This window comes from Vespula pensylvanica, chromosome 10 (genome assembly GCF_014466175.1).
Source record: "Vespula pensylvanica isolate Volc-1 chromosome 10, ASM1446617v1, whole genome shotgun sequence".
Lineage (NCBI taxonomy): Eukaryota > Metazoa > Arthropoda > Insecta > Hymenoptera > Vespidae > Vespula > Vespula pensylvanica.
The window spans coordinates 4421813-4447438 of record NC_057694.1 but is presented as its reverse complement, the minus strand read 5'-3'; the positions used below and the strand labels follow the sequence as shown (position 1 = coordinate 4447438).

The window sequence follows — 25626 nt, the reverse complement described above, 5'->3', positions numbered from 1 at the left end:
TCTCTCTTTTATCGTTCCTTTCCGCCAGAGAAAAGACTATTTATTTACAAAATCTAGAAATTACATAGCCTTGCAAACCACAATAGAGGACATTATTTATCTTCTTTTGTACGAATCTCGGTGAGACCAAGAAGAGGAGGACAATAATTATATCAAGATAATACTCTTAAATTTTATTCATTTTTATTTCACATTTAAAGCGGATATTTTTCTTTTTGAACTTAGAGTTTTTTGTTTAGTCGATTCTTAGAAAGTTCATTTCTAAATATAAGTCTGATGAAAAATCGTATGAATATAGTTAGGAAACAAAAAGAAAAGAGTAAGGTTTATGAATCGCATATACTCGCTTGGCTTACCTGTATAGTGGATCGCCGCTATCCTTCTTAAACCATAAGACCATAGTGACGGCGTCGTTTGGTTCTCGTGGTTGTATGTTACAAGGTAAAATCGCTCTTTGACCTGCCACCCCTTGTATCGACTCCATGGGTACTGAAACACGATCGATGAAAACTGTGAGCGTCTTCGGCGTGCGCAAAAAGTTTATTCTTAAAGAATAGAATTTCTTCTGAGATTTTACAAGAGAATATTTTTGCTGGTATGCGCCTTCTCGTAATTATTTAAAGAAAATTCTGTAGTTACAAGGAAACGAACAATACTTCTTAATTTCTTAAATGAAATTTGTATGTAATAATATTACGTTTCTTATTTGACAATATGTTCGAATCTAAGAATTATCGTTGACTATCATGTGAGAAATCATAAGAGAGAAAGCGCTTACGAAAATAGGATAAGATCTTTTCGAAATACTCTATTCGTCGAGTATCGGCCGCGAGGGCGCAAAAGAAATGCGAGCGTGCAATAAAGCCAAGTTCCTGTATAAAGCAAATGGGTCGACGTTCGAAGCGAAGTGGATCCTTAAGCACGGTTCGCGACACTTACCATTCGGTCGCACGGTCATGAGTTCGTCGACGAGCACTTCCGGCAATAATGCAGATTTTTATCGGGTAACTCGGTCTCGTATTCGCTTTTCCAACGGCTCATGAATAATCTTACCGCATTCGCCTTTCGCGTACGACCGAATCGTTCTGATGCAGTCAATATAATTTTTTTTTTTTTTTTTTATGAAAAATCTTCCGAAAAAAATTTCGGATTCTCTAAAGAATTACGATCCAAGGAGTATTCTCTGATTATACCAATATTGTGATTATCGTAGATTAGCATTATGTCATTTTGCTAATTTTACATAATATTCACTTGATTTAGAAATAACTATCATTTTATTATAATAAAATTCTTACTTATATCGGCACTCACTTGTTTACGAATCAATCCAATAGTTTAATTTATTTTACTTTTATTAAATACGACCGTCACTCACAGTACATCATGTTTTAACTTCAAAATGTTTTTATTTCCAACCTGGATGCTAAAAGCTGTCGTTGCCTTTTCGCCAAAGCTTTTTCACATTAGATACGGTCGATGTAGTCGGCTTGCTGCCTCTCAATTTCTTTCATATCAATCCGACAGGATAGCAAGCTTTGTTTTTCTGCTTTAATTGCTATTGCTATATATGAATTCTTTGTTTTAGGAAAAATTACTTGATTTCTTCAAGTTTCTGACGCATTAAATTATGTTTGTAATATCTATTTGCAATTTTATTTCTGTCATTACTACGCAATACTATTATGGCAAAGACCAATTTTATGTAATATGCAGGAACATATTTGATCAAGTCGCTTTCTTTGATCGTTTCAATACAACATTTTGAAAAAATTTATATTACTAGTTGAAATTATTTTACAAATAGCTATTTTTATGACTTTCCCAATTTTTGAAGTGCTAAATGTCGAAATCGAAAATCTAAATTTTCATTCTATGTAATCTGATTTTCAATACGAATTTTAAATCAGTCTATCTAGCCATTTTGATACCAGAGTGGATATATGCAAACATATATGTAAACTTCGATATGAAACGAAAATATCTAAAAAGGTTTGTTACAGTCCACTTTACATGTATGTTCCCCAACATACTATCACCACCATTATAAATATTTGTTAAAATTATCGTTATTATTATATTATTATGACTATTGTTACTATACATTCTACATAAGTATTGTAATTCGATCAGGACCTGTCTCCACTTTTCAATGACCACGCCCGTTTTCTCTTCAGATTTTTCTTGCTCCGGACTTTTTCTATTTTTCTTTTAAAAATTTTTGAAAGATACATTCTAACTGTGTAATTCACAATATATAAAATACGATAAATCAGCATATACAGAAATCATAAAGAATAATTATTTTCACAAGGAATTTCTTGTCTAAAATCTGGAAGGTAGGTACATGTACGTTTAAGATGATATCAAAAAACGTATATATACATTAACTTTTATTTAGATATATACTCTCGAGTTAACGGTATTGGCATCGAATTCATGAATCAAAGTTAACCCGACGTATTCGTACTATAATCCAACCTCGCGGTCTTGATGCTTGAAATTGGATCAGCGACGAAACGACATCGTTATTGGCCTCATCAAGTCTTTTCTTGTTAGTGCAATTATTCTTAAGGTGGCTAGGCCGGAGCGCTGCAACGACAGCAGTGATAAATGTACGTGACTTGATATCGATTACCCGGTTGGTAAGCTACGTTGGTGAAGTATTCGAAAGGAGTGGCCTTACATAGGATAGATTCCGTTTGAGAGTACAGGACATCATTATTTGTTCTCGTTAACGACAAACGCGATTTTCGATCTAATCTTATAGAAAAGGCAGAACATCAAACTGGTCGTTTGTCGTTTCGATTGGAGGCACGCTTCTAACTCTCATGGGATCCAATCTTGTCCGATCGACGACGATGGCTAAATGTTATTTCCGGACTGGAAGAGATCGTGGGATTATTTACGGATTCCCGAAGTCGTAAGACATCGGTTAACGTCATTATGGACATAGGATCGAATCACGTTTTAATTTACTGTTCCAGCTCGTGTTACCTTTGGAATACCTTCGAAAGGAAAAAGATCTAATATTAGAAAATATTATAGGAAATTTATCTGGTCAATCGTTGTCAACAAAAGGAAAGATAATAGGAAAATACGAATGCTAAAGAGAATCAAAAAGATCGCTTGACACTTATTCCTCCGCCCTTTCTTTATCTTCTCCTTTGTATCCTTGAGATCTCACAGCACAATTGTTTGGCGTAAAATTGATTTGATGCTTCGACGAATAAAAAGCCTTTGTACCAGCTCGTAATTAGGTTTCGCGTAAAATTATAATTAATTTGTAGATAGCATTGTCAAGTTGTTAGAGACGTAATCTGCCTCTGACGCGTTTCATAGCAACGAGCATAATTAGCAGAGCTCGACCCGGACATAACCAAACGACTTCGCTCACGGTTCTATGATAGTGACGGTTCTTGGAAATCTTTCCCTCACTCAGAAGGTATTTCTTATTTCGTAATTACTCTTTCTCCTATCTTCTTCTTTCTTTCTTTCCTTTTTCTTTCTCTTTTTCTCTCTTTTTTTTTTACTAAACCCAAGAATGGTGGAGTAGAATGCAAACTATTGAAATATCTTTGCCGTTCTTTATGGTTGGTCGGTGAAACGAAAAGGTGACCGGACTGAAAAGGAAAATGGGTTATACGGATTTCGCTTAAGATGGTTGGCATAGATTACGACTTTTTATTCAGTGGAAAAGGAAAACGAAAAGCGCATGAGAGAGAAGGAAAGAACGAAAAGGAGAGAGGGAGACAGAGAGAGAGAGAGAGACAGAGAGAAAGAGAGAGAGAGAGAGAGAGAGATAAAAATCAGAGTGCAGTAGTTAATAGGATTCGGTGAACGAAATTCAAGAAAATTCAACGGAGATAAACTACGATTGCTTTTAATTCATGATCGGAATTTTTACATTATTTTTTTGTATAGAGATTTTAATAAATGAGATATAAACATTATTTAACACATATAAATCGATAAAAATATGTTGGTTCCGCATTACCCGACACGATATTAATTAATTTAAAATCATACTATGAAAATTTGATTCTGCACATACTATAATATCGTGATACATCAGCGTGCGTATCTATGTATTTTAAATCATATATATGTGCACGAATGTTTAATTAATAGTACAGATCAGTTGCGAATTAAGTACTTACGTTAACGGTATAATTGTCAAACCTAAACGAAATATAATTTTTCTTTTTGATGTTCTCTCTCGAAAACGAAATTAATCAATCATTCGGACGATATAACGAATCATCCAAAATAAGTTAACCAAAAAATATTTTCAAAAGGATTTATAAACTTGTGCTATTGTTGGTTTCGTAATAAATTGGCTTACTGCAAGAGCAGATCCTCGATCATTTATCTGCGTGGGAAACGCGTCGAGTGTTTCCAATTATTTTCAGCAAACGACAAAAGAGACGTCCAGGAACTCTTAATGGAATAATAATGCCTCGACCACGGGCACGCTTAAGGACTACGTTTACGGATGCATTTACGGCCATGACTACCGTTCTCTCATATGATAGAAGCTGACCTCAATAGAAATTGACCTCTCGTGAAGATATGTTTAGATTTTATGTGGTGCTTCTCGTTTCATTTTTATCATACGTCTATCTGCTCATTCGGCGGAGTATTATTTTTCGTTTTCTTTTTTTTATCGATCATTTTTGTGAAACTTTCATCTCATGATAAAATATACGTACTTATTTTCCAATGTCACGTCAAAATAAAAGATGTTTGCGGAGGATACTCTCGTTCGTGTTTTAACTCATTTCAATCGAACTGTATGTCATTCGACTTCTTTGTCAGATTTGACCTTTCACCATCGTTTGCGATTGTTCGTCGTATATTAATCCGGCATTCAACTGTGACTACGTTCAAATGGAAAGGTAGTACCACTTTACAATCTCTACTTCTCTCTGCAAATGTACGCACCCTCGCGTAATCTGTTCGTTTCAAATCTCATCTCCAATAATTACAACTTGGGATAGATACTCCATATTCGTACAATAGAACATCATTTATCCATATAAGAGGAAAACCGTTTGCTTGATAAATCGTATCTATTTGTCTACCTGTTTTTCTTCGATTATAGCGAATATTTTCTTACTTTGAACATATGCGACTATTTTTGAATATTATAACAAACACTAACAATAATAAAGACAACAGCTGCTTGTTTTTTTGTACTCAAGATCGAATGGAGTATTCTCTTATGTAGTATTAACGAATGACACGAAAAAAAGATACAATAAATCTAATTTCATTTGAATAAATTAGATATTCGAATTTATAAAAATTACATTTGTTAGTGTTTTCTATTTAATCGTCAGCTGAATAGAACTACATCGCTGGCAAATAACGATTAACCGTACCAAAGGAATATTTCATATGTTCTTATTTAATCGTAGTATTGAAATCATACGTGATAACGACCGATAGTACATTTATGTTATTACAAAAAGTTTCTTTTCATTTTTTACTTTGCATTAAATTTTTATCCACGTATAGCTATTCATTTTGACGGGTGTATCCGCATTATCGAATTATCCATTAGGAAAATTGATTTGATGTTGTAATTTAATAAAATGTTGTTTATTTCTGGATAGATTACCAAAGCAACGAAATTGTAGTAAGTACATTGAAACTACGTGGTTGCAACGTTAATATTATAATTTTAATGGTACGACTTCGAGTTGATTAATATATCGCTTTGGTCGACTAACGGTCGTCAGTGAAATTTGATTATATCATAATGATTATGGGTAGTAAACTTTGATTTTGCAATTACAATTGATGTATGCAATACATAGATATAACGCTAATCGTGTTGCATGTAAATTAATTGGATTATGTTATGTTACCAAAGGTCGACGATTGACAGCTCACCACTAGCAGATTTGGAAAAGGAACGTTCATTAGATGGAATTTATTTAAAGAGAAAAAGTTTCCTTAACGTTTACGCGACCCTAATTTCACTTTCTCAGTTAATCGATCAACTATCAGATTCTTCCATCATTTATCTTAGCAGCTCTGCATCGTAGTCAAAACGGTGTTTGTCCTATCGGAAATGGATGAAATTTCGAAAAGCTAACCAGTGTAACTGAACGAACATAGATTGGTATGTTCTCCTAGCGCGGGAAGTTGAAACAAGGATTTCGATTCATGCCGACTGATACCAAATCGTGTCGAGATTTCGTAGAGAAATTGTTAGTTGGGTGAATGTGATGTGAACTATGACTACCGTTTGAATTCGATTAGAGAGTACCTCTCGCGCACGAATACAGAGGAACATAGATAGGCAGTCGCGTAGACGTAGGATCCTCCGATGCGTTTGGATGGATTAGGTTTGATATCGAGGAAGGTTCATGCATCTTGACGAGGCGAGAGTCCCGCTGTTTATCGAGTCGAGATCCATGATAGTCGATGGAGGTCGTCGGATCGGACGAAGGTCGCATAACCGCGGCAGGACGGCACCGGTCAAACCCTTATCAAGCTCGCCATCCATCCAATATAGTCACCGCTTCTACATACATATAGTTACATAGTATACCTAGCTAGCCTCGAGCTGATTTGGCTCACGGTTGACAAACGGTTGCCGGTATGTCCGCCTCTCTGCTTTATGCCTCTCTCTTCCCCTCTCTCTCTCTCTCTCTCTTCTCCTTCCCATCTTCTCTAGTGCCGTATCACATTTCGGTGTTCGAAAAATCTGTTATTGTTTCAGAAATTCAACTTCCGAATATTTTATCATTTTTTCGCAGGTGAGCAATTTTCGACCTGCGCCTTTATCATCTTTTATTTCGCGACAATGATTTTCTTAAGATATTTCATCCTAGAATCATATTTTTATGGATATAATAACGAAGAAAAAAGATAGCACAAAACAAGACATTCACGGATTGTCGTTTATTTTCTCTGAAAATTTTTATATATTGTTATTTCCGCTTCTTCTTGCGCGTTTTAATGTAACTAAAGAGAAGTGATTATGGAACGATTAAACTATGATTACGAAAGGTACATTCTCTGAAAAGTTACGATCAATTGATTAAAGTGAATAATGGACCTCAGAACTTTATACAATTATTATTGTTTGGTCGATAACATAGTTACAATGAAGCTATCAAAATATATAAATCGTGATTAGAACAATAATGTAAAATATATAGTACTCACACATATAGAAACGAGAATATAGTCATGCATTGGTAAAATTTGTAATCCATTTAATTTATTGTTAGACCGAATAACTGAAATCATTGAAAGAAATCATTGAAAAAAGCGGTACATTACTACGAATAAAAAATTGATATTTTCTTCTGTATTTTAAGTTAAACAAATGTATAAATTTGTAAATTCATTGATTGTGTTATTATATTGCTTTTCTACTCAAGAATTTACTTTGATGCATAACTATATTATGAACTATATTAAACGTTGCTTATGCTTACGTCCTTTTAAGGGCGTATTATTTCCATAGAAGATATATTATTCAGAAATTCTTGGTCTATTATTGGAAAGCAGATAATTTGATTATTGCTATCGTTCTATTGAGAATAGTAGATTGATATTGGATTTATAGAAAAATATAGATTGTGCATTTGTATGTGTATGTGATGAATATCGTGTGCATCGTTAACTCATTTTCATGAGCAAAGTTTTGTGTATTTTTCAGATATATTTGAGCTTATTGTCATGTACTTCTTATGCAAATCCATTGCCGTTGTCTGAAACCACGAGAAGCGGGATGCGTATCGTGAAAGTCCAAAGTTTCTTCGAAATAATCGCTGTAGCGAAACGCCTGTACAGACGAACAGCGAAACGTCGAAACTTTTGCGGGACTATCGTTTGAGTCTCGTTCAGGCTGCGACGCTGTTACGGCAAAGCAAGCCTTTGTGGAAGATACCAGAAAGCTATGCGATGAAAAAGGAGAGAGGTGAGAAAAAGAAGAACAAAAAAGATTAATAAAAATATTCTACACGCTTCGTCTTTTGCGCTCACGATTAATTAAAACTTCCATTCTCTTTAGAAAATCTGTTTACCAAGCCTTACTTTGCTCTGTTCCGAGATATAAGTGCTTGCTAAAGCTTATTTTTCTCAAAGTTTTACATACCTATATTAACTAATTATATAATAAATACCTATATCGTTTATATATGCCTATATAATTAATTATCTTCATACTGTTTGAATGCGATGCGATCATTGTGTAATTTAAAACAGGATCGATTATAGAAACTTTTCTTAGAGTAGACTTGCTGATATTAAGTAATTTATAATTATTTCAATGAATTTAATAATTCTAATTTTTGATAAAACGAACTTAATTAATTATCTTGTCGTCGGGATTTTTCTTTTATTTTCAAACTCGATAATCGTTAAATTGATTATACTCAAAACAAGTAGAAATTTTTTTCGTCAGATCGAGTTCTTGCCAAGGGAAATATTACAAGCAGAAAAAATGAATAAAAGTTTTTTCTTAATGATTGAGGAAGTCCGAATCATTTTATTTCTCGTTCTACTGTATGTACGCTACAAAAGAGAAGAAGGATTTATTTCGAATAGCTAAAAGTATCTGGAGAATTGGTATTTTTTGTTTCTATTGAATAGATTGTAATATGGTGGTTGGATTCAATTAATTAATGGATTAATTTCTTTAGTAATTTAATACGTTTCTAATTTCAACGTCACAGTAAGTCACGGTGAAATATTCTATTGAGAGAGACGTACAATTTTTATTATCGGAAAGAGACATTGTAAGAATATACGCAGTGATTTTTTCGATGAAATAAATAAATTACGTAGCGTTGTTATTTCATTATTTATATAAACGATTTTATAATGCTGGTTTTTCAAGCGAATATTACATAAAAGCATAATAAAATTTGTTAAGTTCAATGATCGAGAGATAACGTGATACGTTATAGATACTTTTTGCGTGGATACTGCTTACAACGAACGTGGAATAAAATAGGGAAAATCAATAATAAACGTCGGATCAAAGAGAATTCTCGGCAAACGATATATACATTTTTTCGCGTAATGCAGAAGTGAGTTTTGTAGACTCAATACTAACGTATCTACCAAAATAATCATTCGATGATATTTTCAAACAATTTTATTTCCTTGTACGTCACGACTTGTTTATAAACGATAAATTGATTTTCTCTCAGTGAAAATTCTCTTTGTTTGATATATATCACACATATACCGAACGAACAAATTAATTTTTGGTTTTTTCACAATCGAGAAACAATATTCGAGAAATTTATATTTTAGATGATGATTTTATAATTTTATTTATAAGAAAAAAAGAAGGAAAAAAATTTATTCATCAGATTGAGAAAATGAGAAAACAAATTAAGGTAATGTAACGAATAAGTTAATGATTATCGAGTATACAGTATCAAGCGTAAAGTAGATAGGTGCAGTAAAAATATCTATTATCTAAAAGAGAGGAATATATCGTTCGTCATAGATTGCGACGAAGAGTGAAGTCGTTGGTTGCAGATACAACAGATAGAACCGCCAGCCCTCTCTTATTCAACTTCGACACCCCTTGCTCGTCCAGGACAGTTAACAAGCATAGTTTAAACACTCGTTAGAGATGCTTGATCGTTGTTTCAAACAAGCCGGTGCACTCGGTACCATCGTCGAAGCGAGAGGTAATGTTCAAAGGTGAAAGCTGCTTACAACGAAAATGAGTCTAAAATGCATGAGACCTAAGACGAACAATTGTGTTGGTGAGGCAATTAAGCAGTACCCTGCGAGTATCACGAATTTTTTGTGAAAGCTTTTAAACAATGATTTTAATTTAGGTCGTGTCGAATGCTTGTTTTATTTCCGGTGCACAGAATTATTTAAAATGCGAAAATGATGTTTTATGACTAAATTTAGATACTAAGTATCTTACGAGAAGAATTTTCTCCTCATGAAATGTAAGCGGTTTGAATTTGAGGAAAATTGAATACGAAGAAAAACATTGAAATACCAGATCGTACGTCAATGTTTTAATTATTCAATATCATTAACTCGATGTAATTTTACAATAACTTGATAATACCAAAATGATTTCATGATAATCATGTGATAATCGCATCTATGATCCCGTTAGATTTTCCTGCAGACTGTGAGCTATTCAATCGATTTCCCATTCGAACCGAAAGTTTGACGTCTCCCGTGAGAAAACGTATTTCGATGAACTCGGTAGGTACTTTCGCGAAGCTGACGCCGTTATAGAGAGGTCGATAGGAGGGTCTACGAAAGGCAATGAAGGACGTTCGATATTTTCCTTCTCGTGCTCGAGGAAAGCAAGCGGAAACGTTCCTAACGCGGCTTCCGCGAAAGTGGGAGAACTCTGCTGCGAGGACTCGCTAAAAGCTATGAGCGGAATGGTTAAACGAACGAATCGATCGTCGGTAGTACCGTTGGAATGGGACGGGTTCCATTAATCCAAGGACCTTTAATTAGGGAACGACCGTGACAAACGTTGGAAATTTTTATCTAAACCTTCTTCGTTCGGCCAACTCCTCGAGGGGATAATTTTTCCGCTATATTTCATTTCCTTTCTTTTTCGCCCCTTTTTCCGCGGCGGAGACCCTTCTATTCGGAACGAAGTCTCGAAAAGTCTCGAGAATCTCTACCCCCACCATCCGCGTTTAAAGGACCATGCATTTATCGCAGGTTCGTGCCATCTGACCCTAAATTGTAGCCCGAGGAACTCCTTCCCATTACATCTTCCATTGTTCCTCTCCGAATATAAAAAGCCCGCGGCATCTTCGTCGCATTAAAGCGTTTAACCTTTCCGGATATGCCTCGAGTCGTAACTTCTCTAGTAATGCTATTTCTTTTTATCTTACGATAATTACGATAATTTGGCAATGCTAGCTTGTTCGCTACATGAATTTTCCGATTTTTCAAGGTAACCTAATTATACATGCATGACAAATCGACTTAATATTCGCGAAAAGTCGACGAAGTTTTCTTGATCTCCTTTATTACGATTTTATGCGGTTATATCACCAAGAGAGTTATTTAGGGCTTTCGTTAAGGGATGAAAGATGCGATTTTACTACCGTTGGGTAGAGATTCTAAGAAAAAAGAGGAAAAAATAATGGAAAGCATAGGTATCGTTAGGTTCCACTCGTCAACGAAATTACCATTAACTCGATAGTTCGTCCCATGAGTCTGGAGAAGCCTGAAGGAGTTAAACTCGCTCCTTGTTACGAAGAGGACTTGCCTCGTTTCGACAACGAGGTTATCGTTAACCCGATAGTTAAGTGCAAAGAATCTAAAGCAATTCTATGTTAGAAATCCTTTTCCATCTATTCACCGATAATGGATCCTTGTATCATGATACTTGTATCTGTACGAGTTTATATCGAGGGACATATATCGCCAAAAATCTGGGAGGTCAGGTAGAATCTCGTTTAACCATCCGCACCCGCGGGAAATGAATGTAATTTCATTAGACGCCGCAACGAACCAATTACCGAGAGTACCTAGTCCTCTACGGTATATGGATTTCGAAGGCAATAAGTCGAGGATAATAATCGTAAAAAATGGTGAAACGTAAATTGTTCCAAGATTTTATCGATAAACCTGTCATGATTAGGTTCTATATATTTGTACAACTACGAGAAATTTATAAAAACGAGAGAAAGAGAGAGGGGAGGGGGAGAGGAGAAATACGCTCGGCTAATGATATATGCAAGAATGGTGCTAAAGGGATTTCGCTTTATGGTCCGAGTTAATTTACCTCGAGAAAGGATACACGTGTCCACATGTCGACGACACGTGTGCTCCCTTGCAAGCAGACGTTACACGTGTGCAATGGAAGGACGAACTGATACAGTATCTTTCGAAAAATTCCACGCTGCATCAAACGTTTTTGTCGTTTTTCTTTCATTTCCATTACATAAATTATTTAATATTTACCAAGAGTATTCCATTAATTATACATTAGTTATGCTTCTGATTTGTTTTCGTTGAACGTTATAACGTCCACATGAAAGTTAATATAGTGCGACAGTGCGTGTTACATCACGGGATAGTATCGTATATCGTATGCATTTATCATATAAATATGTACATGTAGAAATCGAGCACGACTCACAAATTTTCATGGAAAATGCGGTTATTCGCTCGTCGGTTTGGATCGCTGATATATGATGAGTTTCATTGAAGTCATTACAAAATTATTCATTCCGAGGAGCATCGATAAAATTCTTGCCTAGATAACAGAATTTCGATTTGTAAATATCATTAATGGGATTCCTAAGGGAAAGATAATAGAGAAGGCGATGTTTGATAATTGACTGGACTTTTGGAAAATTTTGAGGTTACTAATTAAAAAGCTTTCATTGAATATGAAATTAATGATCGAACTATTCGATATCGATTTTATAATGTATTATTCTCCTTCTAATTGCAGTTATGGTATGTATCGGGAAAAGTTTCAAAGTATAAACGTTTGGAGGCTACTCTCGTGATACTCATCCATTAAACATTAATTTCGATATCCTCTGCGGAGAACGAACGGTCGAGCAAATAAATCAGCGGAAAAGTTCTAGCGTACGGTAATTTACACGAGTAGTTTAGTGTCTCCTTTTCCGACTTCTCTTCGTCCTCCTCTTTCTCTTTTCCCAACGTCTCGTTTACACAACATGATAGTTAAAAAGGAACATTCGCGCGAGAGAAAGCACGTACGTCTACCCATTTTAACAAATTATTTTCCACCCTCCGCTTCTATTCTCTCACATTTTTACCTAAAGCATCCTTCTCTACTCTTTCTTCTTTCTTTTCACTTCACCGACGAAGAAGACCCGTAATGATGTTGCGAGAATTAATAAAAAATGGTAAAACATTAATCGTACTGAAGCGAGATTTGTTTTTAACATTTACCATTGTTATCTCAACGATCATAGTACTCTTTCTTTCTCCTTTTATTTCTTTTAACCTTTTACATGCGCTAACAATCGTACAGGTTGATCGTACAGATGACCACGCTCATTTTTACTTTTATTTAGCTAACGAGAAATAGGTTTGAATCGAATTATTAGCAATTAATGATGTAAATGAATCGATCATTTCGACGATTACGACAAGATAAATTCATATAGCTTAGATGTACTCACCCGGATGGTCAGGTTCGTTATTGTTTGCATCTTCATCCAAGGACGTTGTCCTCTCCGATTGCGCATCAGCCAGAGTCGATACCTCGAAGCACGTCACCACAATCAATATCCACAGCATACTGGCAAACAACGTCTCTTGTATATTTCACCCACGAATCATTCTCGTGAGACTCACGAGGCCCACGTCGTATTCCGTTGGAGGAGTTCGCGCGTTGTTTTATCTCCTGTCGCACTGTCAAAAAATATCTACGTTGATTATTTATTCGGATGAATGATCCAAAGAGTAAATAGAATCAAATCGAGAAAATGGGATAGTTATAGACTATCGATATGTTTTAAAAGTAATCAGTGGAATAATTGAAGATACCATCATGAAAATCAAATTATTGCAACTTGTCGATCGCTGAGAGAGGCAAATTGAATTTCGCACGGTTGGCTTAGTCGACGAGCGCTGGCTCGTCTTGAAAGATTTCATCGGAACACTTTTCCATGGCGAGGCATGGCGATCCACTTTCCTTGATCCTTATTCAGCACACCCTTTTTATTTTCTTCCCTGCTGAAATCTAGACGGTATGTCCCGACGTTTTTCAAAGAAGAAAGAAAAAAGTCAGTGGCGAGGAAAAACGATTCTTCTCGCGGCTGGATATCTCTTTCTACTATCTTTCTTTTCTTTTCGAAATCGATCCAATATGGTGAGAGCAGCTAGCCAAACAAATATTTCAACTTTTTTTCGCATCATTCTTTACCAATAAGTATCTCTGTATAGATATATATATATATATATATATATATATATATATATATATATTGTACTTTTTTTATATTATTAATAACATTTTATAATGTTCTTTCTTTAAGTATAGTAATACGGAACGAGCGACGAGCATTCGTGCACTCGTCTCTTATATATTCATTGATGTCGTACACGTTTATAATACAGTTTGATCGACTATCTTTTTTATTTTTCACTTTGTACTTTTTACAAATTGATTGAGCTTTAAATTAGATGGAAGTACACACAAAGTCTCTTACTGCGTTCAAGATTGATATTATCGAGAAGCGTTAGACTGTACATGCTATTTCTTTTCACATTACAAGATACGTCCGATGTTCTCGGCAGTTTGCAAGTACTTTTTGCTCTTTCCTTCCGCTCTTTCCTTTTCCTCTTGAGCTTTCCTTGAGACGAGAGGACGTGGACAAAGGTTTTCGTTTGTGTAAGTGCGACAACCGTACGGCCAAAGAGAGTCGTCCTTCTGACGTGTACCACATCGGACAGGCGGACTCACTTTTCTCGTACTTTCTAGGGAACATTATGTGGACCGACTACGTGACATAAACTCTGTCTACTCGGAACGGACCCGCCCTACCCTTCTACACGAGATATTCCTTGACGATGTCATCTTTCTAATCGTGTTGTGCCGAAGAATTGACTAGTCGTCGTTTTCTTCGTACATCGTTTAAACTAGTGTCTTTTTCTTTTTAAATTCTCGTTGTACCTTGAGAAAGACTACTTATCGTTTTTCATCTTATCGTGACTCGCTTAGATCGTGAAACTTTGAAACTATTCCAACGCAAGCATTCTCGCGTAACTACATACCTATGTAACGTAGAGTCATGTACAGTGTAAACGATTCGTCGAAGAACGGGCTACTAGAAATTTAGCTATTAGCGTAAATCATTCTTTTCGTTATAATATTGTATTGTTGAATGAAGAGCATTCAAAGAAACGAATCAGAATCATTCAAGAATGACTTTAAGAAACCTCATTCGGTTTTAACCTTTTGACGATGATACCATTAACAGGGCCATTAACAGGGCCGACCTCGACAAAGAGGAGATTATTACGAATCTCTGAAGTTTCAAAGTCTCCTAGATGTCAAATACGAATTACCGTTTGAAGATCAAGTAAACGTAGTTGAGTAAATGCGAACAAAGAGATAGTAAGAAGGAGATAATTACTATCATCAAGAATGTAACGTAACAAATAGAATTTAGAGAATGAAGAGATTAATATATCCAATGAACGATATATTCGCAATAATTTAGATAAATCCAATGAACGATATATGCGCAATAATTTACAGCAACGAATTGCGGTTTAATAACGGATAAGCGAATTGCTTTAATAATCGGAAATTTAATGTTTTTCTTATAATATACGATATAATCGATTATAACATTTAAAAGAAGAAATAATATAAGCATTGTGCTTTGTTTTTCTCAGAGAAGGAGTATCATAGTTTATCCAAATGTTTCAGTTGAAGCATAAGTCGAGTATTATATGTTTAATGATAATCATTATTTATAAGGTCTAATCTTTAGAACGTCGTTCATTTTTCATAGAAACAAAACGTGTTGAGAAGAAAAGACAATCTATGCTTTTAAAATCGCTCGATTTGCTTTAAGAATAAATGCTTCACGTTCTCGAACATTAAGTTAAGTGTTAGGAAAATTCAATGTAATTTACATTTCATGGTTGTGCACGGTTCAATAGCTGAAGTTGAAAATGCGAGATAGGCGGCCATTTCGTTGGAATTGCGAAAGAACGCACTGAACGATTTTTGGGCAAACGGCGCGCACAAAGGGTAGAACGATAATGACAAAATACAGCGATGATCGGTGCCATTTCTCACGCGTCGCGAATTGCAATGCATTTTCCATCGACGCATGCCGTCGAACCAATTTCCGAACGCGCCGAACTACTCCCAACGGGGATTTATCGTACAACGAAATCGTTAAGAACGCATCGATCAATGAAACAAACTGAAAATATGGCCCAAAGAGAATGGAGTAGTGCGATACGTTATTTTCATTCGCGTTCTATTGCTTAACACAGAAAAAAGAATTGTAACGTCAACATCGTGATTCTTTTGTAACAAAAAATATTTTTGAAATCGTTCTAGCTTTTCCGTGTATATATGTATACAGTAAAATGATTATCACTCTAGTGCCGTTCGAATTTTTATAAATCGATAGTATTTACGATATTCTTTGACATTGACTTCATAGGAAGTCGAGTTTAAAGATATTTACAATGTTTCTGATGACCGTTTTCAACGTAATCAAATTGGAAATAAATTGTTTTTAAGACGAAATAATTAAACAATTTCGAATGATTTTCTTATCGTCGAAAAAACATAATGTGATTTTGTGGCCGATTAAAATTGAAAACACCAATAAGCATCAAACTTGTATGAATCCCTAAGAAACTTTTCTTCAAAAATTCTTTTATATTCAAATCGGTTTCCTCTTATTTTTTTAAAGATTTGATTGATCGCGTATTGAATAAGGGTAGCAGTAAGACATATTTCCATTTTCCTTTTAACGTTTTAAATATCGTTTATCGTAAATCGACTCATTACATAGTAATTTCAAAGGAAAATTTTCACGACGTAACCGTCGACAACGTCGCTCCAAATGAAGCTTTTATCGTAGAATGTCGTGTGCGCGAACGGGCATTTTGTTAACGTAGATAACGTCGGACATGTGTCATCGAAAATCGAAGGCGTATTCGTTTGATGCACTTTCACGTCATTTTCATCGCATGTTTCTTTGTATTTTGTAACATAACTTATTTGAAAGAGTCGACGTGAGAAAAATGAGATGAAAAAACAAAAAGTAATTTGTTAATTACCTAAGCTGAGAAAATCTCTATTAGAAGAGAGCTCGGTAGGGAGAACGATCGGCCAGTTGATCGATACTGATATATCCGCTATTCGTTTACTTTATCGGAGTCGACAATGTTTATGACATAGTCTTCCTTTCGTCTTCCGTCGGGCGCGCGCGATCGTCTAGTTAGACGTGGCGCGGCTCGCATACGTCGGTTCACGAATGTAGAAGCAAACACGTGGTTCGAGAAGAGCCAAGCGTAATCATCGGTTTTCCGGTTCTAGCTTTTTTTCTGCACTATTTTCACTGTGGTCTTGGATATCTCGTATCGCGACACGATGATGCACCTTCGTATCTCACCATACCTTCTCCGCTCCACCTCCTCGCGCACCTCGCACGCGCTGCTACCCGCGATATTCGCGATCGATATTCGCTCGCGCGACGTTCTAACTTCTTCCTTAATTTGTTATCAAAATCAAAAGATGTTGATTCCGTTTCTTTCTTTCACTTTGCACTTTTTTTGTTTTCGTTATCTCTCTTTTTTTTTTACGAGCTGGTACGCGTCCTCTTTCCTCGTAAATTTTCGCCAAACTTCACTTCTTTTGTAACGTGATGATCATACGTTAGTCGAGAGAATCTCTTTCTCTTCGTCGAAGGATGCACGAAGCGCGCGCCTCGAGCTCCGCGATGTCACTGGATGCTGCCGGTAAAGTTACGCGCACGGACGAGCACCCCTCACGTCCGACCTCCCGTTCATCCCCGTCCAACCGCGTCCGCGCACCCTCATTCACTCTCGCTCGCGACCAGACCGTCCCACGCTCCCTTTTTCTCGGCACCCATCTGCCCCTCCTTCGTCACTCTCTGCTTCGTGCAAGCTCGATAATCTTCGTTCGAGTTGACGACGCCGAATCTCGAGACCGAACCAAGTAGAAAAGGGGGTTAGATAAGGACCAAGAAATAAAGAGACAGGGAGAGAGAGGGAGAAAGAGATAGAGAGATAGAGAAAGAGAGAGAGAGAGAGAGAGAGAGAGCTTCTCCGTTCGTGACGAAGATTGGAGCATTTCCGGTTGGCTGCACGACGACGCGCGCGATATGCATCCGGTCGGTGCAGCCTCCTTCTTGCGAGAACGATTATTAGAGATTAACGAAGCGCAGTCGCAATCCGGTTCTTTTCGTTAGACCTCTTCTACTCTCTCCGCCCTGTCTTCTACTCTATATCCTTTTTCTTTACCTTTATTATTAATTACTTTTTTTTCTTTTTCCAGCAGAAGAAACTAATAAACGTTAATTAAAGTTACCACCGAACATCAAAATCTCGATAAACGCGGGTACGTTTAAGAGCAAAAGAAACTTTTTAATATCAAAAACGGAATTGTCATTCACCGTCGATATCTATTTTTATTAACTACCTTAGAACATGAAAATTTTTTTCTCGGTGTCTTTTGTCACGGACATCGTGATTTGACGACGTGGTTGTGGCCGACGTTGGTTAATGAATTTTTTAAACGAATCACGCTCGATCGATTTTTCACAGAAGGTAAAATTTGTTTCGCTCGAGTTAAAACTAGGAAAAAGGATTAGCCCGTTATTTTATATTAAAAATGAACATTAGCTCTTTCGTTTTGTGTATCGGATGTATGTTAATTAATAACTCGTAAATCGTACCTCGTTTTTCCTGAGCGTCCTTTAGGAGAGTTTAATTAGCCGTAAGAAATTTTCCTTTGATAGGACGTCTCGAGTCAGATGATCGTCGTCGGGCCGGAATAGATAGAGTACAGTGTGGAAATTTACGGACGAGATTGTAATTAGCATAGCGTGAAACTTAGGATACAGTTTCCAAGTGAGTTTGGTCGACGACTGTGTTACCGAACGTGTAACGCGTAGAGGCGGATAGTTAAAGGCTAATTTGTAGTGTAGGGACAAGCGCAGCGCGTGATCGTATAGAAAGTAGCTCGTTAGATCGGTTGGTTCAGGTAAAAGGCTAATTACCATATCAGTTGATTGGCCGTTAGGGATGGCTCGTTGAACGATATTCGCGTTGCCTTGGGCGGTTTGCCGATCGACGGTCACAGTGAGTCGCGCGTCAATCGCAGGGTTATACGTAAGCTTATACCCCCTATCATGTTGAAATTCTCTTTCCCTTTCTATCCTTTCAACCCTCTCTACCTTGCTTATTTATCTCATTTTGGAAGTCCGTGCAAACAGGTATCTATTCTACTATATATCTACAAATTTCATCGATTAATTATGCGGTATCTCACCTATCTTCAGATTTATTTTGCTAAGTTTAATAGAAATGTCTGCCTTTGATTGTCTTCCTATCTATTTCACAAAATGTGATCTTCTCAGTTTCGTTCTTGAGTTTGTCCGTTGATCTTGTGAATAGTGTGCTTTTAATAGTATTTACCAAGAAGTATTCCATCTATTTCGTAATTGCTAGGAAACTTGATCATAGAATGAGATACATTGTAACTAAGTATTAGGTCAAAATGTTTCTGCTCGACATTTTGACCCCTTATCTCGGATTTCGAAGTGTCGAGGGTTTCTCTTTCTCGACGAGGTTTCGCTGGAGAAACATTTTATGAAAAAGGTTACGTTAAAGTAACACCGAGTAATCTTTTTGCAAGACTAGCAATATTTAAGACATTGAATTACAAAATCGAATAAAATCGACAAGGTATAGTGTAATGAAGAAACACTTAGAGAAGTTGCCTTATTTGTTCGAAGAGAAAAAAGATTAAAGGAAGATATGATTTCCCCAGACGTCGATTCATATTTTATTCAACAATTATTCGAGATAATGTAACGGTTTCCAAAACATCATTCTAATATGCAATAACTTAATAATAATTAAATAATTATTAATGTTACACGAACAAACAGAACGAGTTACCGAAATTAATTAACGTTCATTTCAGAAACACACATAATTTCAAATATGATCTCCATGATAACATTTAAACATAATTTGCTATTACAATAGATTAAGATATGATGAACGACTTGCGTCCAAGAAAATATCGTTTTTTTCCTTCTGTATGACTTTTTTCTATACGTATTGACACTTTTTCATAACATTTTTATAACATTCGATTCGATAAAAGACCATAATGTTGTAAGATCGTAAATCTCTTTTTTGTTATTGAAGTTCGAATTTGTCTAGAGTTACGAGGTAGTTCTGAACAAATAAAGCGGAATTTGAAACCGTTTTAAAAAAGAAAGGAAAAAAAAGAGAGAGAGAGGAGGAGAGAAAGAAAGCATAGATTTTTCAAAGTCTCGAATAAGTCTGCGCAACAACGGATCTTTTGGCGTGGTTCGAACATATAATAAGGAAAAGAATGCTCAATCGATTATCATAATATGCCAATTTCAGTGTATTTTTCTATACGCTTCGTCGCGTTAAGAGAAGATTCGTCCACAGCCGATCGTGGTTTAAACCATTCGAGAACTTTTTCGGTTCAATGTTTTTAACAATAACTCTGAAAGTAGCTTGATTGCAAACAATAAGTTAGCTTTAAGAGAAACAAGTACAATTGCGAGATCTATGAGTTTTCTTATGAGTTTTCTTACTGCAATAAGGAAAACTTTATAATTGGCAATCGAATAAGAATTGACGAGTAAGAAGACAATAGGAAGAAATAAACTTCTTCGATGAATTTTTTTGATGTTATGATGTTATCTACGAGATAATCGATCGAACCAGATCGTAGGTCGAGTTTTCGATAAATCGTCATAATACACTAATCTCAGTACCTATAAATTTCTAGTACCTTTCGAAAGTTGTACATGTTTTCCGTAAAATAAAATTGTTACATTTCATTTCACCCTCCATATCACTACACATATATTCCTCTGAAGTACGCCTGATTTGATGCGATAGAGTAATCAATATCTTATTGAGAATAATGCATCTATTTGTATCTTTTTCCTTCTATTGTCATATCGTAATTCGTACTTCGTAGTATTCGTTCACACATACTATATTCAGCTATCACGAAAAATTTATCTATAGAGGGTAATCCATTTATTCTTTTCGATTATATTGATAGAAATATTATTCTATTGGAAGAAAATTATTCGTGACATTTTCAGACTTTTGTTCGACATACACACACACACACACACATAAATATCTGCTACTTACATTCCTACATACGTACCCCACAGTTATCATTCTCGTAACAATATATAACCAATGAAAGCGTAAATAGCATAGGTCTTGGTACGCTGTACTACCCGTTATACCTAAGACATTTCTCATTGTCGTGGCCTCATACTCGAGCCATCGCATCGACTTGCTTTAGCGTTCTCATAGCTTCTTCATTCCCCTTCCTTCTCCATCAACGACGCCTTTCTCTTTCTCTCTCCTTACTTCTATATCCGACCATCCCACTCTCTAGTGTTCCTATTTCGCAGTTCTCTTCCTCTCATGGTATACGAACGAATCAATTTTCAAACCGTTACCATGAATCAAACTTATCGGTGCTTTCGCCTTTCTCTTCGATTCCCTCCAAACCTTCGAGCACCACAAGCTATAAGTATTTATTAAATTTGAACTTCGCTTCTCTTTTGCAAATAACCCCCGAATAGTTTCTCGTAATGACAAAGAAGTGAGTTTCTTTACGAATTGAAATAATATTGAAAATATAATGTAGATATAATATCAGAGAAAGATAACATTTTAAACGATAATGGAAGTAGATACTTTATATCTAAGTTCGATAAAGATAAATTCCGACTAAAAATTTATTTGAAAAATATGTTTTTGCGGAAGTAAGTATACTCGTAAATATATTTCTCATTAATAACTTTGTACTCTTTGTTGTTACTCTGACATAATCGTGTAATAATTTTCGCGATACTTTCAATATTTCATTTTGTTTTTTCTTTCTTTTCAACGTTTCGATTGATGTATGTATATTATGATATAACCATCGGGAAATATTTCCGTAAATGTATGGAAAGAGAAGCGTTTATATTATTTTTATCGTGTCATAATTTCTTTTTTAGTGAGATTTCGTCATTGAATTTAACGAGCACTGTGCGCGTACGAAGAATATCGTTTCCTATCTCGCGCTCTCAAAAATCGAACGTAAGTATTTTATTTGTAGATTTTTATAACCGATTCGGTCGAAGGAAAAGCAGTTGTATAGCGACGTTTGTCGTAATATTTTAATGCGATTTTGCCTTCAAAGCTCTATTTTCTGTTTTTCTTTCAAAAATGATTTGATTCGGGACGAAGACGTCAACGCGATGATGAAAGTGTACTATCAGAAACGTCGACAATAAATTGGATAGTATCGTTTTAATCGGTCGGTTTTAATCGGTGCATTTGAAAAAGTAGGACACTGCGGTCGATGCTACTCAATTGTTCTTCTCTCTCTCTCTCTCTTTCTTTTTCTGACCTTTATATTTTTTTTAAATTCTAATCTCTAAACCTTCGATTACATAGCTGCAACGTTTATCCATGACATTTAGAACAACTCGAGTATACCCGTTCGTCACTCTGAGAATTGAGACAGCTCTGTCGCGAAACAGTTCCGCAACTTTCGTAGTAAATTTTTCGTGCCATGTCCAACTGACTTATTAATTTAAAACATTGTATTCCCCAAACTTATTTAGTTTCTTCTCTTCTTGTTATTTTCCTGCCTTATTCGAAATAGTTCTTTGATTTTTGCTCATCAAGTTGTAGCGACAATACCTTTCATTTTTTATAGGTAATTAGAATTTTACTTGTTCGCATATATACGATATATCCGTCAAATTTCTATTACATTTGATGCTTTCGAGAATCTTATCAAGAATCGATAAATTTGTTAAGGCCTTTAAAATTAAGTTATGACTGAATACGATAGGATAGATTAAGAAAAGTCATTTACGAGGCGTCACTTGATCCTTTTACTATGCATGTATATCACGATACTTTGTTCTTTTATTATTCAAATAATGAATGTTTTAAATAAATATAACAAAGGGGAGAATTTTTATCGAGAATTTTTATATAAATCATATAAAAAAATTAATCAGAAGATGTTTCGAAAAAAAATCTGTCTTTTTCGTGCTATTTTTATTTATTTTAAGTTAAAATTAATTCTGATCTCGTTTCGTTCAAAATTATTCATTAAAATGATGCCGTACTCGAAAAAGGAATATCACAAATACATTAGCATTGCGAGAATGAATCTGTATTCGCTCTAACATGGCACACGCTTTTTGAGAGTGCAAATTGCTTGGCAAATGAGTAATCACGCGGATAAAGGAAGTTTGGAAGGAGTAAAAGGAAAATAGAGATCCCTTCTCGTAAACATTCAGTCTACCTAGGTTTAATCAGAAGGACGGATTTACCAAATGAGGTTGCGTCAGATCTTTCTCCTTTCTCTCCTTCTTCTCTTCTTTTTACTTTTCCTTTTCTTTCCATCCAAGAAGAATGTTACGTTCTCCTTTGTTGAAGAAAAAGCGACGGAAATACTGTATCGCATCGATTACTATCGGTAAAAACAAGTCTCTTGAGAAGAAAACTTTCTTGAAAATCCAAGTTTCACAATTGCAACTTTCTCGCCGTCTTACGTCGTTTCCAATGCCTATCCTCCATCTATCGGTTTTAATTAATAATTGCCGACGGAGCTACTTTACCAAAGTTCTCTATCGAAGTTCCAAATAGTTGTACCCATTTTCTATTTTTTACGTATCTTTAAATAAGTAACAGTCGTATATTCGTCGCGTGCAATCATCGCAGGATCGATCCGACGAAGTTCATGGGCGAGAATTAACTACGTTACAGTTGGAGGATCGACCTTCGATTTTATTTGAACGACTTATCGAACTTCAAATGGTATAAATATATAATTAATATGTATGTTTCAGCAGTGAAGGAATTTTAAGAAATCTTATTATTTAATTATTTCTTTGACATTATTAAGGTCGAAGGTCTCAATTTATGAAGATTGCTTGACGATAGACATTTTGCAGACCAGATGTTCTTATTATCATTCTCATATTCCTCGAATAGTTGAACCATTATTTGAGACATTCGATTGAAGAACACAAAAAATAGTAAAATAAATTCTTACGAGGCAATATCGACAAGAACTCAAGATACCTACAGAAACCTCCTGCTAAAAACCTCCCATGAAGATATTTGATGATCACTAATGCAGAAAAAACATTTGGCTAAATTATTGTGTGTATTTCCGTCTATATCTGCCTCATCCTAAAATCAATACTTGTGACATTCATCATTAAAATATTTTGGTTGGTCATATTAAGTTTAGTAATGGACCCTATATATGATATTTTATATTATTTAATTGTTAAAGAACATATGTATATAGGAATGATTTCTTCAAAGTGATTATTTTTACTTACATAATACTGTAATCACTGTATTTTTGCGTTAAGTTCTAAGAAGAAGGATGTTGTAGAGTTTTACGAAAAACGTATAAAGGAGGAAAAGAAAATAGGAGGATACTAAAGTAGAAAAGCGAGGAAAGTCATAAATCGTATACCTTACTGCACGAACGTCGAGATAGGATGTTCTTTTTGATACGAGGACCTTTCATCCTTCGGATTTTGAGAACTTAATCAGCGTTTCAGCACTTTGCAACAGTATTATGCTATTACCATCGAAATTTTTTTACAGATTATTTTTGGAAGTATTTACATACGTTAAAATTTTTTTGATTTGACTTTTATGTGCTAACATTACAACCAATTAACAAAAAGCAATTTATTTTGTATTCGTAAAAAATTTTTGTGATTTTTATTGATATAGAATATTATTGCAGAAGAAATGAATCATAGAAAGAGAATGATAACCGGTAATTTAATTGAAAATTTGTATACATTTTTATTAATAAAACGATACAATAGATATCGAGATGAATTCAATAACCTATGATGATATGAATTTTGAATAATTTTACAAGGGAAAAATCACATTTGAATACACTATTAGAATGATTTGGAAGCATTAAATAAATTGAATCTCTGACATTGGATCGGAAAAGGTCTAAGTGGTTCTTTTGTTCGCTCAATCATATATCATTAGATTCTTGTGGAAAGTTGTAAAAGTTGTTCTTGAGGAAAATTGTAAAAACAGCAATTTATTCTATTTTTCGTGAACTTCACTCGATGTTGGAAAATTTGTAAGAGACGAGAGTTAAGTTATTACACATTGTTTTTAGTGCGGTGTTGATTTATCGTATCGTGTTTTAAAATTGTAAAAATCAATTATTAATTATTTTCTTCCTTTTTCCATTTTTATAATATTATTATTACATAAGTATAAATTTTATTTAGTAGATTAAAAATAAGAACATATTTAAATAAATTATTATTATTTTGAAAGGGTTAATCTTAAAAGCGCAAACACTTCGGAAACATATATTAGATGAAAAAAGCATGTGTTTTATTACGTTCGCAAATTCTTTGTTATTTTAGCGTCTTTTAAGCCATAATTCAAGCATCCAAGCACGTTATTGCGAATGGATCCTAAACGTGACAAAACGTGAGGTAACGAGCATAGTCGGTAAAAGTCAGAGAAAATCAAAGAAGGTCAAGAGAATAGAAAGATCTTTGTCAAAGTCTACAACTTACTCAATTATGGCTTTGAACTCGTAGGACGACTTTTCTTTGTATACATTCTTACAACGTAGTGCACTTTTCAAACGATGAAGTCTGTTGTCTGAGTAAACGAGGTTGATACGTTAGCGATAATATTTCGAAAAGATTCATGGTAAAAATGTTTTCTGATTATTTTCGAGTTTTCGATTCTATAGAAAAAGAAGGTAAGCCGTCTTTCCGATGAAGAAAAAAGCGGTAAAGTAGTGTTTTTGTCGTTCTTAATTAATAGTCTCTCTGCCTTATCGAATAGAGT

General features: G+C 35.1%; 1 protein-coding gene across 2 annotated transcripts in view; it reads right to left on the bottom strand.

The window, feature by feature from the left end:
• Positions 1-17525, bottom strand: part of LOC122632691 (nephrin-like) — a 112195-nt gene extending 94670 nt beyond the window's left edge. Inside the window, exons 1-3 of one of the 2 annotated variants that reach the window (XM_043819817.1) lie at positions 16777-17525; positions 13143-13374; positions 357-489 (exon numbers count right to left, since the gene is read on the bottom strand). In XM_043819817.1, coding sequence (XP_043675752.1) covers positions 357-489; positions 13143-13260 — 251 coding nt within the window. In that variant the 5' untranslated portion in view covers positions 13261-13374; positions 16777-17525. Of the gene's footprint in view, positions 1-356; positions 490-13142; positions 13375-13509; positions 13706-16776 lie in introns of those variants that run through there. The other variant, XM_043819818.1, reaches the window with a different exon arrangement.
• Between the last annotated feature and the right edge of the window lie 8101 nt (positions 17526-25626).